This window comes from Lepisma saccharinum, chromosome 7 (genome assembly GCF_977018435.1).
Source record: "Lepisma saccharinum chromosome 7, izLepSacc3.1, whole genome shotgun sequence".
NCBI lineage: Eukaryota > Metazoa > Arthropoda > Insecta > Zygentoma > Lepismatidae > Lepisma > Lepisma saccharinum.
This window is the reverse complement of record NC_139235.1, coordinates 97,709,773-97,730,056: the sequence shown is the minus strand read 5'-3', so window position 1 is coordinate 97,730,056 and position 20,284 is coordinate 97,709,773. Positions and strand designations below refer to the sequence as shown.

General features: G+C 37.7%; 1 protein-coding gene across 2 annotated transcripts in view; it reads right to left on the bottom strand.

Moving 5' to 3' along the window:
• The window catches only part of RabX5 (RAS oncogene family member RabX5), an 84,510-nt gene that overhangs the window by 9,986 nt on the left and 54,240 nt on the right, over positions 1–20,284 (bottom strand). For both annotated transcript variants that reach the window (XM_083125711.1, XM_083125710.1), the window contains exons 4-7: positions 19,623–19,724; positions 17,340–17,404; positions 10,667–10,797; positions 679–883 (exon numbers count right to left, since the gene is read on the bottom strand). In XM_083125711.1, coding sequence (XP_082981837.1) covers positions 679–883; positions 10,667–10,797; positions 17,340–17,404; positions 19,623–19,724 — 503 coding nt within the window. The remainder of the gene's footprint in view (positions 1–678; positions 884–10,666; positions 10,798–17,339; positions 17,405–19,622; positions 19,725–20,284) is intronic.

Here is a 20,284-nt window from a genome sequence, read left to right as displayed (position 1 = left end):
CATACAGATAAAATAAAATAAAAAACACTAAAAATAATTGTGTCAGATTATTTTGCATCTACAAAAGGTGGTTATATATGAACCACTAAGAAAAAGCATAGTTTAAAAGCACAATGAAAGTATAATTTTAAGTATATTTGGCAGAAAAGTGTGCTCAAATAAAAATGGAAATTTGGGTGAAAATAACACTGAAAACAAATTTTTGGAAAAAAAAAATCCAAAATATCGAGGTGTGCACAAAAAATAAATAAGTTAAACTTCCAAAAAATCTGGGCTCTACTTATATATATAAAGAAAAAAAAAGTTCAATAGTCACTGTAAGGTATCCTGTATATTTCTGTCTGTAAGTTTATTGAGATTAATGAATGCATTGTCCACCTTTACAATGAAATTGATGAATGGAAACATACAAAGGACCACCAATGCACAGATTGTGAACGCAACATGGAAACTTCAGTGGAACGATGGTTAAGGTGATCACTCAACGTACCAGGCCACTGATGTGTAACTCAACATATTCAAATTTTGGAAGAGTGCAAACATTTGTCATGTATAAGTGGGTTACCCAGGACATTAGTCAACACTTTGTTTATTTATGCTCAAGTGAGTATACTTACAAAACTTTACATGATGTAATTTAAGCACTAAAACCTACATATCCCTTATACTTATACTTACTGACTATGCCATTCCCAATGTCTAGAGAGCCATTTGCATTTTCCTTCTCTTTCCTTACAGTTGAATCAAAAGTCAATGCAGCCATGCGATAGAACAGATCGTTAACAGCGTCACCAGTCTTGGCTGAAACAGCCCAAAACTCTGCCTTCAGCATTCTGGCCATCTTCACAGCTTGTTCTTGGACAGCGTTGTACGCAGCATCAGACTACAAAGAAAATGCACAGAATTAACAAAGGCACATTCACTGATTCTTTGGTTATTCAGGGTGTCTACCGAAATAAAAAATAAAAAATTCTTCACTTTTCCATGACTTTCTTGCCCTTTTCTTAACATTTATTTAATCACCCCCTACTTATGTCGAATTTCGTGTTAATGTGGACACACCGGACAAAAGCACCAAATTTTTTCCAGGTACTACTTAGGTGCATAGCTTTCAATTTTTGATAGGAACAAACTCCTCCGTCGGCCATCTTGGATTTTATAGTGGCCATTTTGAAATATAGGTATATTATCAATATCTCGGCTTCTAAATCACTTAGGACCACAAACTTGGTGTCTAAGTATATATATTTGGGGCCAGGGAATACAACTACACTATTTTTAAATGTATCAGACTATAATATATGTACCAATTACAAACTATTCACCTTTTCTATGAGAAGGCAGCTACGGCCTCCATGATGAACCACGGGATGAATGTCGTGCGTTGGGCTACAGAATATCTAAACTCTGGACAGATACCCATTTTGGCAGTTGATGCACCATTGTATGCCCTAGCCAAGTTCACACAGTGGAAGGGGCCTCATACTCATGGAGAGGAAACGTTCATAGTAATGATGGGTGGCTTGCATATTGAGATGGTGATGTGGAAAACGTTTGGTGACTACTTGGAGGGATCAGGATGAACTTGCGCATTGGCTGAAGCTGGTATTGCTTCATCAGGCACAACCGACTCTTTCCTCTCGGCCACGCATGTGACTAGAACAAGACATTCTCACCAAGTGACAGCATTGGCTTTGGAAAAACTGCAGGAGGATGCTTTCTTACTCACTGAACGACCACACGATGATGAAACCAAGGTTTCATGGAGAAAAGCAATGGTAGAAAAGAGTCCTACATTTCAGTACTGGGACACGATTCTTAACATGGAGCTCCTGGGCCTCATTTTCATCAGATCGCAGCGTGAGGGGAATTTTAACCTGTATGTGGAAAGCCTCAAGGCCCTGGCACCTTGGTTCTTTGCTCTCGACCATCAGAATTATGCACGATGGATCCCAATACACATCCGAGATTTGGAGAATCTTCCACTTTCCATTCTTGAGGAGTTTGAGCAGCAGGGTCACTGGATAATCCACAAAACCAAGAACCGATTCTCAAGCACATGAGCAAAATAATAAGGTCGTCAAGGGTTCAGGAGGCGCTGTTCGTCTGACCGAAAATCCTTCAGCCTTCAGAAAATGGATGGTCTCAGGGCCTCAACAAGCTAGGTTATTGAAGGAGTTTCAAGATAACTACATCCTTAATCAAGACAAAAGTTATCATCATGATGAAGAGTGATTTGCCACACAGAAAACATTTAAAGAACAATCATTGAGTCTATATACAGTAATAAAAGACTTTGGGAATCCCTTTATGGATGACAATGGCGAGTTATTGACTCTTGACACACAAAATGTTTTAGATGAAAGTGTAGTAAATACGGTGTGGAAAGTTCACAGTGTAGGCTAGGATCAGTATGACAAGTATTGTAAATCAGTTATCAGTGATTGTTCTCCCTCCATTCATGAACCAATAAAAAAAAAATAACTTCCTTTATTCAGAACTCCTACACAAAAGATAAAGACAAAAATAAGAGAAACATATCGTTACTTAAGACTGATGTTTCTCTGTTCTCTCAACAGTACATAGTGATGCAGTATAGGGAAAGTGACATGACTACATTCTTCAGCCATGAGAAATAATTTTCCCCCTTCACTATATGACGATGGAAGTCTGCGCTTCGGAAAGAAGTCAGATCTTATGAACATTCTGAACAAGGATTCCCCAAATTATCCTCTTGATTATGTTGATGTGAAACTTCTCGATAGAGAAGCTGTTGTGCATTTCCTCCCCCAACTACCAACATTGTCACATTTGATGATTATGCTGATCACGTATTCATTCCACACATCAATAAACAATTAGAAAGCTGCAAACGAGTTGATGTAGTGTGGGACAAATACATTCCGACAAGCCTCAAAGAAGACACTAGAGAAAAGCAAGGTAAGGGCGTTAGGAGAAAGTGTGAAGGAAGGAACAAGCACCCAATTAAGTGGACCGATTTCTTAAAAGACCCCACCAACAAACAGGAACTTTTTGCATTCCTTTCAAACAAATTGGCAAATGTTGAATGTGCCGAAAGCAAGGTAATTGTTGTCACATGTGATGCCGAAGTTATTCTCCGAGGAACTGATAGGTCCATGCCATCATGTGACCATAAGGAAGCGGACACCAGACTGATTATCCACTTACAGGATGCACTTTTTTTGAATGGCTGTAGTAACTGTATGGTGCGTACTGTTGACACGGACGTAGTGGCGATCCTCATTGGCAAGTTCCATCGCCTGATCACCTTGTGTGCAGATTTGAAGATTTGTGCTGCTTTTGGTATAGGCAAAACATTTACTTATATTGACATTAATGCTATCTACGAGAAGCTGGGTGTAGAGAAATCCTTGGCCCTCCCTGTATTCCACAGTTTCACTGGATGTGATACCACATCATCATTTTTTGGACGAGGCAAGAATTCTGCATCGGAGGCATGGAATTGTTATCCTCAAGTGACACATGCCTTTACCTACATTGCACTCCACCCTTACACAGAACTTGATATTGATAATGAATATTTTAAACTACTAGAAGGCTTCACCGTGATATTGTATAAGAAACTTCCACCAACGAAGGACACACTACTCCAACACTCCAAGCGGTCTGTATATCAGGCAGGAGTATGGTGTACCAGTGATGACAGTCAATAGCATGCTCCTAATCCGGAAGGCTGGGGCTGGACTCAGAAAGTAGACAGTGAATCATGGGTTCCTGTATGGAACACATTACCTATTGCTTCAAAGACATGTACTGAATTGGTTAAATGTAATTGTAAGAGTCAAAGAGGGTGCACTGTTAGGTGTGCTTGCAAAACTGCTTGTTGGAATTGTACTGAACTGTGCAAATGTTAATATTTGAATAAGCAATAAGCAATTCATATAATGGCAATCCTTCATATTATTCAACATCTTTCATATACGATTTCATAATACGATTTATTGTATTTTAATTGTATAATTATGTATTTTATGTCATTTTTCATGTATTATTTGAATTGGTGAATAGTTTGTAAATGGTAGCATATCATTAGTAATATGTGTAGTGAATACCGCATTTAAACTTCTTTCATACGATTGTATAAATTTGTTAATTTTCCAAACTGTTAATCGGTGAATAGTTTGTAATTGGTACATATATTAGTGAATAAATATATAGTTTTATACATTTAAAAATTGTGTAGTTGTATTCCCTGACCCCAAATATGTATACTTAGACACCAAGTTTGGGGTCCTAAGTGATTTAGAAGCCGAGATATTGATAATATACCTATATTTCAAAATGGTCACTATAAAATCCAAGATGGCCGACGGAGGAATTGGTTCCTATCAAAAATTGAAAGCTAAGCACCTAAGTAGTACCTGGCAAAAATTTGGTACTTTTGTCCGGTGTGTCCACATTTTCATGATAAGCTGCCCTATAGATCCACCAAGCTTTCTGAAACCTCGGAAAATATGCGAACTACAGGCTTCCCCGTAGCTTTAACTTGCGACACTAGCGCCACTGCTCCCGTGCTAGGGCTTCAGATGAGTTGGTGGATCTATACTATTAGGTATTAACTCCTTCGCCCTGGGATTTTGGCATGCTGATTGTAGATTTATGTTTTTATTAATTGTTTCGTTGTTATTATTAATATTAAATTTTAAGAGAATATTTTTTTTATTTGTTTTTTGAGGGGTCATTGGTTCCTACTTTATTTTTAATTTTAGGATGGGGGTATCAACCAGAGCGAGTACATATATAGCTTTCGCTGCGTAGTTTTTTTGGGGGGAAATATTCCGAATTGCATAAATTTGTAAAAAAAAAAAAAAAGTATTCCTATACTCCATGAGGCCTTAAAAAGATCGCTTCGCGGGCAGACGACAATATGGGGGGTGTCTGTGAGAACGAATTAGATCCACGAATTAGTGAGACCGGTTGCCACAGCTAGCTCGCTGCACCCTTCTGGAATGGTGAGTGACCTCTGCCTCTTGCTACCTCGGCCTGTTTGTTCGGCTGAGGAGCAGACGACACGAGAGTATCGGCAATAGTGTGCGAGCAACATCTGCTGTTAGCCCGCGAAATGCTCTTTCTATGGTTTCAGCCATAGCTGGGAGTTTCCCTTGGTGTTAGATGCTCATTGTTATTGAAGTGGATACAGTAGTGTGCCCAAGGGGGGAGTGGGTTTGTAGGGTTCATAAACCTTCATTTAGGTCCATCATTCCCAAAAAAAAGAGAATGTTAAAAGCAGAAAAGAAATCAAAATGAAGGCTGACTACTAAAAATCTTTCAAAAATCTTGGGCACGCCACTGAGCAGATAAATGATCCTTGTTGCCATTGTTGTTTACATACAAACGGTGGTACATGTTTTTCATTTGTTCAGAACAAAAGCGAGTAATTTCCCTTGAAAATAGTTCAAATGACAGAGACTAGATGGCAGCATGTTCTGGTGATGCTTTTTCTCATGGGGCAACTTTGCTTGACACCAGCAGTGACAAGAATATTCAAAATTGACTGCACATGCTTTCCGTAAGTTACACATATTGAGGCAAATCGACTGAAGCTGCTTGCAGTAGCGAAAGAGTTAAGGAAATGAAGAAAAATATATATTTTTATTCACCCCTACCATAATGCCGGTGAAGTTGAAAACTGACGCTGTACCTTAACAAGAAATTTTGATTACTAATGCAGGTAAAAATTAATGCTTGAGACTTCATCCTGAATGGGGAATGGCCTCATTACTTTATTTAATATTTTTACAAAACTTTACACATACAACAATGCAATTCTTAAGAAACGAAGTGAACAAATGTTAACAACAACTCAATACAATTTTAGATTTCAAAATATTCAATTTTATCAAATCCCAGTACAGGTATATAACAATGTAAATTCACTGTACTGTAAAAAATAGCAAAAAATCTATTCTTGACCACAAGCATAATTTCTTGACATTCTTGACTGGTAGACAACCTGTTATTAAAAATCATAATGGATGCATCAACACCAAGACTGTATACATTACTCTGCTATTGGTGATTCCCAGTATGGGCCTTATGGCAACTTTCCCAGCAACACCATGCCTTTAATGTCTAGTTCAGTATACACGAAAACAAAAGTTAGCAAGCCACCCTTACTGTTTATTGCAAGAGCAAAAATTACATGACAAATCAATGACAATAATAAACATAAACTTTAAAAGCAATTAAGGGTAACTAGTAAAATAGTCATAAAGATTTGCATACTCAGAATACTACTAGTTTCTTATTCCAAAGGAGCAAAACTGTCCAATACCTTGTTCCTCCTTCAAGAACCACTCAAAACAAGTAAGTGCCCACAGATACAATACATACCCAGGGAAGCCTATTGACGAACTTCTGCCTAAACATTCCCCACCCCTTACCTCTTCTCAACATGCATTTGCAGTGAGTGGCAACAACCACAGGCAATTCTATTCAACCCCCCAAATTGCCAAAAACACAAGAAACAAATAAGATTTTGTATGGTGATCTAGATCGTAAGAGAAGGGGTAGAAAATGATAACATTAGATTCCCTACACTTGGTGCATATTCATTCCTTTCTCTTCAAATATTAACTTTCCTTTCTGACAAAAACAATCATATTTGGAGGTGGTGATGTTTTTCTGATCATCATTCATTTTAATTGTCACGATTAGCCAAAAGTGGCAAAAAAGCAACACTCAATTATAAATACAAAAGAAAACAAATCCAATGCACAAGGTGAGGTTAGTTGCAGAAACATGTGGCTTTCAGATCAGTACCTAGTTTCTTTATTGCTACTCAGCATTTTACTGCAGTGAAGTTATGTTTGAAAATAAAATGTTCTGCCAACAGCAGACAATTTTCTCAGATTCTGCTTCCCAGTCGGCACTCTATTTGCTGCTGTTACGAGGGACAATCAGAAAAAAAGTTTCCTGCATGTGTATTTCTGGAAAGTGTGGAAATTTTGGGTTGTTAATATGTTGTGGTTACACAGGCATCATCCTTCTTTGTTGTCTGACACATGGCATTTTCCTTGCAGAGAGCACCAGCGTACTGCTGTGTTGAAACTGGGAGAGTTGAGAAGTGTGTGCCCGGCTGGCATGGAGAACAGAGGTGTGTTGCAATCGTGGACAAAGGATGAAATGCTAGCTGTTGTTCACTACAAATGGGCAAGTGGGTCTTCCGGTACATCACGAGATGGAAAAAACTAATGAAATGAAAATTTTAATTTTTCTCAACACTGAACCAAAGTCTCTTCACTCATAAACAGGACACAAATTTTTAAGTTTAAAGTTCATTGAGAAATGAGAGGCCTGCGATTGATTGATTTGCTTTATTTTACTTTGCTTTTTGGGCCACTTTTGGCTAATTTGTGAACATGGGGATGAGTGATGAAATTGATGAATGGACATTCACAAACATCCATGCCCAGGCTGGGATTCGAATCTGAGACCCCTGGCTTCGTAGCATGATGTGCTAACCACTCTGCCATGGGGGCCAGATACCAGGTGTGCCAGTTAATAATTCTTAATTTTGTCGCAGATGGCGCTGGAAGCAAGGGTTGGTGCACAGTCCAGCGGCGTATACTCTGGGTCACCTAGGTAATCGGAGATGACCCGGCTATAATTTTTTTAATTTTTTTTTTTTATTTCTTCGCAATATTCTTCCGAACTAATCTTTGAATCACATATTTCTTTGCTTCCAGCGCGCGAATGTTTTCAACCGTTTGCCGCGGAATGTCCGTGAGGCTTTTTCTCCAGCTGGTGGAATCTGGTGACGTCAGGGTGAGATTCCACCGGCTCCCTTTAAAACCCTTGACGGGAGGGGAAGGAAACACTGCTTCTCAGGCGCGGTTATTCCGTGGCAAGGGTAAGCTCCTTCTGGAAAGAGTCCATCGGTCGCACTCTCCACCCCAGAGCCTTTGCCGTTCCCTTGGCTGGCGCCCTCTTCTGCCATTCTTCCCCGATGGCCTTTGTATCGTAGGAGCTGTGTTGTTTACGACAGGGAAATTTATCAGGAAACAGGTTTTGGGTTCACAAATTACGTACTGAAAAGGAAAGAAGAGAAAATACATCTGAAAATGCGCGAGAAACAGAGAAATCTGAACAACATTTGCGAACCAATTCTATGAAAATTCTCATTTTACGTTTGCTTCTGTCTTCCTGATCTCTGCTATTTCAACAGATATTGTCAAAGGAAAAAAAAAAACTATTACACCGACCTCCATTGCGGAGTGTTAACACAGCTCCCTACGACACCAGAGCTCCAGGGTTCGAATACCGGTCTAGGCATGGGTGTTCTTTGTAAATGTCCCTTCATCAATGTCATATCATCACTCGTAGTGATTAACCAAAAGTGGCAGAAAAGCGACGTCAAATAACAGTTTAATCAATCGATTAATGAAGTAATTAAACTATTTATATGCTTACTTTTTTTTTCATTTTTGTATTTTAAAATGCGTGATTACTTTCTTTGTAGCCTTCATAACCAGTGAGAGTACTTCTTTCACAGAAATGAATAATTTTTAAAAGGGAAAGCTAAAAAAAAAAAAAAAGGTAAAGTGTTCCCCTGTGCTTAGCACCACGCCATGAAGGCGTGTAGGGGGTGTGGGGGTAACGCCCCACACTTTCTTGATCCGGTCATGAGTGGGGGTGATGTGATCAGCATCACACCCCTGACCGCCTTTACCCCCCAGGGTTTCCCCCAGGTACCCATGTTATTCGACGCTGGGTGGCTATCAGAAATAAATTATATATATGTGTACACATATATTAGGTATTTAAGTTGCTTTTCACCCCTCTTTAGATTAACAATGATCATAATGATAAAAGATGTTTGAATGTAAAATATATAAACAAAAAACGCAATGATTCCAACTTATAGAACCTCGCGCATCGCAGGGAATATAAAGCTGGGAAAGGGAATTTTTCAACATCCATAGGGAATTTAATTCTGTGTCAAGCAGGAAGGAACCACAATAGAAGATTGGCGCAGGGAATTGAATGCGTGTTGTAGCGATTCGAGAATTTAATATTTGTTTAGCTGTTAGTGGTTTAGTATTTGTGCTAGTGCTGTGTTCACTGAAGTTAAAGGCAATGAATGGATATAATACAATATTTGCGTGCGAAAATATTTGGAACGGGATCTTTTCCGGAGAAATTTCAAATAGTTAATGTAGGTAGGTCAGTAGCATCTCTTGTACCATAGATCTTGAACTTAAACTTCCGTGTATAAAAACAAAAATCGGGAATGCACGAGTGACTGGGTACTGGGGTAACTTGAATTTTACACTTAAATTAATATTGAGTATTTTTATTTCACTACCGCATTCCTTTCATATTCTTTGTTACAGGTTTTTTCTTATAGATTTATTATATTCTCTTGTTTTATCATTTGAAATTCTAAACGTAGATTAACTGCAAGTGCAATCACAACAATTATTCGACAGTGGTCGCAACAATAAGGTAAACTTTTTCACACATATATTCATAAATCCTGTATGGATGTTGAGGTAAATTTGCAGGGAGACTTCAGGAGTGGGTGGATGAATCAAGTGTCGGAGATTACCCACTAGTTAAAACCAGCATACGCCACTGGCACAGTCTCAACTGTTATGTCATTGTGTTGCCAGGACAGTACCTGTCAAAATGCCGTGGATGTGCAACCGAGTGCGAGTGATCGTGATATTGGGTTTCGACTTGAAAGACAAAGATTGCCCGGGCCAGCCGAAAAAATTCCAAGATGCCGAATTGCAAGCACTGTTGGACGAAGACGATATGCAAACACAACAGCAACTGGCAGAGAAGCTAAATGTTGGTCGCCAAACCATATCTGATCATCTTCATGCCATGGGAAAGATCCAGAAGGCAGGAAAATGGGTCCCACATCATCTGAACGACAGACAAATGGAAAAGCGAAAGACGGTGTGTGAAGTGTTGCTTTCTCGGCATGAAAGAAAGTCTTTCTTGCATCGGATAGTGACTGGGGAAGAAAAATGGATCTACTTTGAGAACCCAAAATGCAAAAAGTCATGGTGACCCAGGACAACCTTCAACATCGACCGTAAAACCGAATCGCTTCGGAAGGAAGACAATGCTGTGCATTTGGTGGGATCAGAAGGGTGTGGTGTACCATGAGCTTCTGAAACCAGGTGAAACAGTGAATGCCGTTCACTACCGTCAACAACTAATCAATTTGAACCATGCATTGATTGAAAAGTGCCCAGATTGGGCAACAAGACACTGAAAAGTGATTTTGCAGCACGACAACGCCTCATCACACACAGCGAAAGGCGTCAGACACACCATTTCTGCACTAGGCTGGGAATTCTTGCCCCCATCCGGACTACCACTTGTTTTCATCGATGTCTCACTCACTCACTTTCCCAGCAATACTTCAACAATTACGAAGATGTCGAACAATGGCTTGTTGACTTGATCACCTCAAAATGTGAACGATTTTTCTGGAAGGGCATCCACAATTTGACGGACAGATGGGCACAATGTATAGCTAGCGATGGCGCCTACTTTGAATAAAGCATTTGTTACCTTTCTCCCCAGTCTCAACAGATACACTTGTTTTCTTTCGGACCAATTAAGAATTATTAACCCGCACACCTGGCAGAGCACTGTGAACACTTACCAAAAGATCCCTCTTGGTGCCAACAAGAAAAATGAATGGCTGTGAGGAATTTGACTGCAGAGCATCTTCCAGCCACTGAGGGCAATGGGAAAGGCTCATCAGGCTGGTCAGGTCGAAAAGAACCACAATAACTGGAAAGAAAAGAAATCTGTGCAGTACATTACCAAAGTTACCATTTACAATGTTCATCATTATGTTGCATGTACCAACGTGATTTAAATTCTATACAACTATAAAATAACACATTTACAACAAATTACAACCTTCTCATTTGTATTTTCAGACACAGTGCAGATGCTTTCTATACACCAGCTGGATTTATGCTGGTATGAATGAAAAATCCTTTGTATGTTATCGATAAAAATGCAAAACAAATTATTATTTTTTTTATGATACAAAGAATTTTATTTCCTAAACAGTATACAAGATATGGTTACATAGAACGATTATTATTTTTTTTTATGTATACGGATAAAAGTAGTCAAGCTACTTTCGGAGGTATGTGCTTATGCCCTGGTACCTGAAAATTAACCCAGGGCGTCAGTTCCGTGAATTTTTTACGGATTCCCCCGCTTTTCTTTGATTCATCCTTGATTTCCATTATTTTTTTAATTACAATAATTCACTGTGACATTGGCAAGAATGTCCCAGTGTGAAGAACCAAATTTGTTCGGTTTTCCTGAACAAAGTTGGTTTCACATCATTCTACAAGGTAAGAAGATTAAGATAAAGGTTAGAAATAGTAGGAAGTAAATAAGTGTTAGTGTTTAACATTAATATTATTTATGATCACAGATACGAAATTACATAAGTATGTAATTGGGTGGGTAATGTTTTCTTAGGATAAGTTTTATTGTGTGTCGTGTGCATTAGTGTTGATGGATGAGATGAGGAATGGACATTAACACGATTCTATGAATGTTAAGCAGGGTCTATGTTCTAGTATGTTATGTTTGAGATAGTGAGAGTATTATTGGCTTTGAGATGTACGTATTAATAGTAGGAAGAGATATGAAAGAACGAGTGGTACCTGATGCAAGGAGACTTGCGGGAGACCAGCAAGAGTTGGTCGGACTGGGATGAACATCGGTACGACGGTTGGTACCCGGGACATCATCAGGAAGGGAAGAAGTAGGGAGGGATTTCCTGGGAAGTATCTGGTACATTAGTACGTTCCGTAGTGGAAATATAGAGAATTGTCAAGAATCAGTGAGAGAAGTTTGCAGTGTGTTTAGTAACGAGAATAAAGAAGGGGGTGTAAGATTACAATTTAAGAAAGAAACGAAAAAGAAGAATCTTGGTTAAATTCGGTTGGTTCCTAGGTCGAGTCCTTGCAGTGTTATCCTTTGCCTTTCTCCGGGGAGACGTAACCTTTTTTCGTTTTGGCGTATCACTGTCTTCTGTATTAGTGTCTCCTTCTTGATGTTCCTGTGGGAGGTTCTGCTTCATTATCCTCTTGGTGATCTTAGTCCTAAGGAGGGATGTCCTGTTGTTGAGTTTGTCGAAGGTGGATTCTTTGTGATCTTCTGGGGGGTATATTACATTCCGGAGGTAGGGGTTGAATGGGGAGGTGAGTGATGCCGGATTTGAAGAGGGAATGTTCCTCTTTCGACACCAGGTTTGTTAAGTCGTTTAGTGACGTAAAGTGCTCGGGATTTCTTATTAACTGGTACGTGTTGAAGTTTGGTAGCTTTTGTCTTAAATCTTCGATTTGTTTGTTTGATGTCTGGCAAAAGAAGGCTTTATGTTCCGGTGTGTCCGTCTCGGTTTTACATTTCAGGCATTTATCAGTCTGTCTGAGGTTGTGCTTATATAGGTGTTGACCGTAGGGACCGTGTCCCGTTAGGAAATGTATGAGACCTCTCGTGGGATGGAAATGGTCCATCGAAAGTCGTTCTTTTATGTTTGGAAGGAAGCTGTGAAGTCTCCTTCCTTGCGTAGCTTGTGTCCATTCCTGTTGCCAGACGCTAAACAAGTGGTTGTAAATTTCTGGTACCGTGGCAGGGCGTATTCCAATTAGTTTATAGATTTCGTCCTCTTGTCCATTTCTAAAGTAATACTTTGATGCTCTAGTTTTAATAACGATTTCAATAGGCTGTAGGCCCGCAATCATGAGAAGAGCCAGGGTTGAGGTTGTTCTGAATGCACCCGTTAGGCGAAGTATCACTTTGCGTTGTGAAGATCTCAATCTGTTTTTAATGTACTGTTTACTGGTTTCCATGGCCCACAGGGGCGAGCCATAGGAAATAATAGAATTATATATGGTAATGAGATATGTTTTTATGTGTGATAGTGGAAGGTTGTAGTTTGCTGAACTCAATGTGGCTAGACTGTTTATAGTTGTTTCGGCCTGGGTTGTTGCCAGGGCTATGTGTCTGTTAAAAAACATCTTCTCTTGAAGAGTAATGCCAAGGTATTTAGCTTCTCTTACTCTTTTTAAATTTCTTTCTCTGAGTTTGATTTGAGGGTTTCTTTGTAACTTCCCCTTAAGGATAATATAATGAGTCTTTTCCGAAGCTATTTTGAGTTTAGCATGATCACACCAATTGGATAGCGTATTGATTGCAGTGGATGCTTTATCTTCGATTTCCCTTCTTGAGTTACCGGAAGTGAGCATGATAATGTCATCCGCATAAGCTATGATCTGGTCTATGTCTGGATGGTCTTGTAGTTTCATAAGCGCAGGCTCCAAGTTAGTATTCCAAAGCTCGGGTCCCAGAATGGAACCCTGAGGACAACCTTTTGACGTGATCTTACTCATTTGTAGATCCGGATATTTGATGCTAATTTTTCTGTTAGAGAAATAACTTTTCAGAAGTAGGAAGAGTGTACCTGGGCAGTTCATATTTTTAAGTGTTTGAAAAAGGCTGGGCCACCACAAGTTGTCAAATGCCCCGGCGATGTCCACCATGATTCCAACCATGTACTTGTTTGGAGTGTTTTGTGTTGTAGACGATAGCAGGCGTAATGCATCGTCAGTGCATTTACCTTTCGTGAACCCAAATTGTATCCCTGATATGGGTTTGAGCAGGCGAAATTCTTTGAGTCTTTTTAGGATAAGTTTCTCGAAGAGTTTTCCCAAAACGTTGAGAAGGCATATTGGTCTGTATGAATTGATTTAAATTCTATACAACTATAAAATAACACATTTACAACAAATTACAACCTTCTCATTTGTATTTTCAGACACAGTGCAGATGCTTTCTATACACCAGCTGGATTTATGCTGGTATGAATGAAAAATCCTTTGTATGTTATCGATAAAAATGCAAAACAAATTATTATTTTTTTTATACGGAGAAGTAATAAGTAACATAAATTCAGTAATCAGTCAAAGGTGTTGCAAACAAACCAGAACTTACGAAAAAATAGGGCTGGGCCGATGTATCAGTATGAGCCGATATCAGTATCACAAAGTATCGCTTAGAATATATGCTGTCCTGGTATTTTAGTCTTTCACGTGCTCCTCAAAAATGCTGTTCACCACTTTCACGGAGTCTAATTATCTTGGAAATTATGCAAATTCTAAGTTTCTTATTATTTTGCACCAGTTTTGTGTGAAAAAGCGGAATTTTGTGATAACATAGCATGTAATTTAAAATTCTGATGCAATTCTTGAACATTTTAAAGCAAAAATGTTGGTACGTTGAATATATATAATTAGGGCCCAGATTCTCAGGTTTTAACCTATTTTATTCCTTACTTAGTAACATCACTATTCTAACACATATTTTCAATTTAACCATTTCTTAACAAAATACGTGAATCATATAGGTCCTAAAAATGGCTAAAAGGAGTTAAGATCCTAAGAAAGGCTGCATTTAACTTTTCAGCTAAATATAATAAATGCTGAAACCTTGTTTTGTTTCATCACAGTGAACACATTGTTAACTGTAGGGCAATATGAAAACATATTCTCTCTCCCTCTTTCACACACACACACAGAAGGGGGAATGGAAATGAGAGAAGGGAAAGAGCATGAGGGAAAAAAAGGGGAGCAAAGCTGACATTACAAAAGCAATAGCTTAACATTGACACGTTTTAAATTTTTATTATTTTCTGTATTTTCTAAAAACTGTGTTTTTTGTATGCTTTAAGTTTAGTAAACATGTAAAAAGTGAAGGTAAATGTGTTGGAGTATAGATGCTCACGTAAATGCAAAGATTTGTGATTGATTTCAATAAAAATACGGGTAGGCAAAAAATCCTAAGAAGGGCTAAATCACCTGTTTATAAAGCCTAAAATGATGTCTATAAAATCCTAAAAGTCCGGGCCCTACATATAAATATAGTGAAATACTTGCACTCTAATATTAATTAATGTTTTGACCAACTTTTAATTGTTACAATTGTCAAGCATTGGTATCGGTCAGAGTATCGACATCGGTATTGGTATTGGCTCAGATCTAGAAAAAATAGTTAAACTTCTCTTGGTGTTTCAGTTACATATTTACTTTTTAATAGGACTAATCGATATCAGAAAGCATAGATTAGAATTTAACCACTGATACCAGATGATACCTTCCAGATTCTGGGTATTTCACGGAATTCACAAATATCGCACTGTGCAATTTTATGAAGTCTAAGTATCATGTGAAATATGCAAAATCCTTCAAATAATTTCATTCTGCACCAATATTCTGTGTCGAAAGTTGTAGCGATTTTCCGTAATCTATATTATTAAAATAAAGATACATCGCAAGATCCCTTACAATCTCAATGTTACATGTTTGCCACTTGTGGGGTCCATAATCTGAGAGAAACACGAGGACTTTGTGCATTTACATACAGCTTTTCTACATCTTTACGATTACTGGAAAATTGTGGCTCACATACATTCAAGTTCCTGGTGAACTTTGAGGTGCTATGAACAATGTGGCATTAACCTCAACAGAAGCAATTTGTACGTTCTACTACTAGTTTATTATTTATTAATGTCCCGGCCTCCCATTTCATGGTAGCTTCCATCAATCTAAATGTAGCGAGCAGAACATTACAAAGTAAATATCCCAATGATTTTAATACTTAGATATCATTGATTGATTGATTTGTTGTTTTTAAGTCAACTTTATGCACAGTAAGGCTAATCGGGACTGAATCTACAGTTTAAAGTGGGATCCGAACCACTTGTGCCTCCACCGGGTTTCGAACCTGGGACCCCTTGATTACAAGGCGACGACGCTACCACTGCGCCATCAGGGAGGCCCCGAAATACTTAGATATCAGTCATCAAAGTTATCCTTATGTTATTATTAGGGCCCGGGACTTCATGTCCTATAAAACTGAAAAATATGTACGTGATTATGTCATAAAAATGCAGAAATATTCCCAGTAAAGCCAAAAATATGAACGACAGTACTTTTGAATTTCTCATTATACGGGAAGTCGGTATCTTCCAGGGAAGATCAATTAAGGTGGGGGTGGGGTATTAAATGAAGTCGGAATCCCTTTAACCGAAGAATGCAGTGGGAAAATACTGAACATATCGTCAGATTCACTGCAATTATCCCAAGTTTACTATTATCTCAGTTTTACACCTTTGCGGAAAGTGTGACGTGGAGCCATCTCGTGTCACTACTTGCGCAGACACTTGTTTTCTTTCGCCTGCTGCACAGGTAGCCACACCGATACATGCATGGCTCAAACGACAAGTGAAACTTTCGTACTCGATTGCTGATAGAGTAGGGGCTGTGATGTACGGAATGTTATTTTTACTTTTGACTGATTCTTGGGAGAAGAGATAAAAGGTAAGGAAATGAGAGCAATCGACCCGTCCGCACAACAATGACGGAGAACATTTTTCCTCAATATTGTTCGCATGGCTATCAATTTTCAATGGGATAAAAAAGGGGGAGAGGGTATTATTGTTCTGTACTAGTTGGTAAGAAAAGACTGCATCTGCTTTTAATTTCATTGTACATAATTTCCTTATCTTGCCATCGATAATATAAGCTATCTGTTGTGCAAAAGGTAAAAGTATAAATTATGTAAATATAGACATATAAAAATAATAAATTATAAAATAACCGATAATATGCAAGACAATTAAGAAATTATACAGAAATATGTCTTATTACGAGAAAACTGAAGAAATATGTTCTAAAAATGCGAAATTGGTAAAATATGTAAAAATATGCCCTATCAAGTTAGTCTATTTTGTCTGATTTGCATCAGATACGTAAAGATCTCACCCCAGTATTCGATCCAATGTCAAATAAAAAATATGTTATAACATAATATCCCAGGCCCTAGTTATTATCATCTGAATATATCTAACACAAAATTGTAATATAATTAAGCCTTGTTTCCATTTTAAAAACACTAAGTTGCTGACCAAGGCAGTTTACTAAGATATAAAAACACTTTACATGTAACGTTTCAACTTAGTTTAGTTCTTCGTCTGAGGAAGACCCTGATACAGGGTTGAAATGTTACATGTTAATTGTTTTTATATCTTAATAAACTGCCTTGGTCAACAACTTAGTGTTTCTAACACACAAGAAGTTTTTCAGCACATCTTGAAGTATGTTAAAAAAAACTATACCACAAAAGGGAAAAGTACAAGTTTATGTAAAGGAAAATTACCATCAATTTTGTTCCCACTACAGACAGATCAAGTCGGTTAGTGTATTTATAGACATGTTACGTAGAAAATACATGAATGTCCAACTTACCACTAGCTGCACGATAGTACGATGAAGCTATACATCTGAATCTATCTTGGCCTGCTGTATCCCAGCTGCAAAAAGTTAATTTGGATTCAACATACACATTCAAAAACTACCAAAAACAAAGTACTGTGGTAATCAAGGAGTCAATACCTGGCAGAGGCACATTGCACAGTGGTTCTGATCACAACAAACATTACCACAGAACTAATAAAAACAATTCAAATTTAATCACTATGTACGAGGGTTATTTTTTAGGTAAGGTTCGTTTTGCAATAAAAACGAAGCAAGTAAATGTTTTTGAAAAAAATATTTATTTTCTGAATTTATATACACTTTTCTATTTTTCTACATAATTTCCTTGCCGGTTTAAACATTTATCGTAACAAACTACAAGTTTTTGGATACCCACCTCATAGAACTGCCGCCTGTGATGATAGACGATAAATATTTAAACTGGCAAGGAAATTATGTAGAAAAATAGAGAAGTGTATGTAAATTCAGAAAATAAATGTTTTTTTGAAAAACATTTACTTACTTCGTTTTTATTGCAAAATGGACCTTACTTAAAAAATAACCCTCGTAAATAATAACAATGAGCAAATGCTACTATAGGGTTCAAATATGGGGATAAGTCAGAAATTAGGTCACAATTGATTTATTGAATAAATATGCGAGAAGCAACTTGGGAGCATTTAACAATCCTCAAAATAATTTATGTTCAACTTGCAGCACTGAAGTATTTGGAGAGAGATGCTGCAAGCAGACCCATTCATTTCTCTTTGTGTTCACTCAACCAGGATCCTGCATTACACCATGTGCTGAACCATGAAAACACCCCATTACAGGTTTCCTACACTGTCTATTTTCACTCCTCTGCCAGCCTGCATCATCTCCTTCACTCTCCACACATTTCCTTCAGAGCAAATCTCAACGGAGCAACCAGACTTTTGAGCATCGATGAAGGAAATTATTGATGCAATTGCATACAGTACTGCTTTAAGTGACAAAACCTCTCACCATATATAGGAAGCATTTCTTTTGCTCATTTTTACAGCAGTCAAGTGCCAGTAACTATTTTAGTGATTGGTCAGGTGGTATATTACATTTTACTTACACTACTGTATGTATGCATTGCTTGCATTGTAGAATTATTTCTCTTGTAGTCTACGGTTATTGCATGCATAAAAGCAGTTTTCTGTTGTGGCGTTTCAGGAGAACACATCCTCCCTTCATCAGACATTTATTTTTTGTTTGATTAAAGATACAGTTATAACAATGGTTAAAAATTTTTAACAAAAAAGAATGAGTTATACAATGGATGTTGTCAATGTTATATTGTTGTAATATAGCAACTTAACTGTGAAACAAGCAGTCTGTTTTATCTTATTATATTATTTATTTATAACATAGACCCACTATGGAGTTTTCTTTCTCACAATTGGAGCAGGACACCATCTTTAAAATTTAATGCAACAGAAAACAACAAGAATCCCTGTGAAAGCAATCATGATTTTGAATTGCCTATTGATATTTGAGATTCATAATTTTTTAAAAATTGTGATCATTTTTTTTATCTGAAACAAAAAAAAAATAAATACAATAAAAAAAGACTGCTTGTTTCACAGTTAAGTTGCTACATTACAACAATGTAACATTGACAACATCCATTGTATAACTGAATCCTTCTTGTTAAAAAAAATAACCATTGTTATAACTGTATCTTTAATCAAACTAAAAATAAATGTCTGATGAAGGGAGCATGTGTTCTCCTGAAACTTCACAACAGAAAACTGCTTTTATGCTTACAATAACCGTAGACTACAAAAGAAATAATAAAATTAATGTTTTTATAAACACTCCATCAGGCCAAAGAGTAAAGCATGGTGTGATGGATGTGGACCTGCTTTACAGGAAGTACTGTTGTCCATAAAGAGAAAGCACAATGGAGCATTGCACTTCGTTTGTACACTCCTCAAACACCCATTGCAACCTCCCTTCCATCTTGACTAAAGGGAAACTGGCAAGATGCATGGAAACTCAGAAGTAGCTTTTCTTGTCAGTGTGTACCATACCCCATGATTCAAGATTGTGGTTTTCCTTCCGATCCGAGAAAAAGGACATTACCTCCTGTCCATGAATTTACTTCCTGCCACTAGTGGCATCAAATAAGCAGGAAACCAGTAGTAAGAACCAGTTTTGTTTTGCACCTTAACGACTTTGTAAACTGAACTGACCAAATAGCTAAGCTCTATCAAAGTTTTCACAAAAAAAGCAGAGTGTACTTACATTTGCAGGTTGAAAGCCATCTTCAAAATATCAAATCTTTCAACTTCGAAGTCAACACCTATTGTTGCACGGTAATTGCTATCAAATATCTGATGACAAAACCTAGAAATAAAAAAGTACCTTAGAGCATTGTGGTACACAATATAGACTGTGTTTCTAGGACATCAATAAATGATTCTAATCATGGTTCTGAGGCTAGAACTAAATCTGGTATTGCAAAACATGATGTGATCTCGTCAGTCCTCATTGAAGTTCCTTTGTGAAGAAATCACACAAATCTGAGGGAATATATGAACTTCTTTAATAGTACAAAATATTGGCACATACAAAGACAAGAATAGTTTTGATATCTATATGGATGTGTGCATCAAGCATCTATTAGCAATAGTACACAAAGCACAGAAAATTAGTACACAAAACACCCAAACAAGCTAATAAAAACAAATGACAAAACAGAGACACACTTGGCAACGGTGCAACAGGAGAGTGAAGTTAACCCTACAGCTTTTACTTTGCAACTGAGGATGTTGACACTCGAGGCATACACCCCCGAAGACGATTGGTGGACAGATGGGGCTATGTAGATCAGCCACTAGTTGGGCTCGCGATCAGTACAGACTGATATGGTCTGCATCAAATGATCTACTTATATATTAACAGTC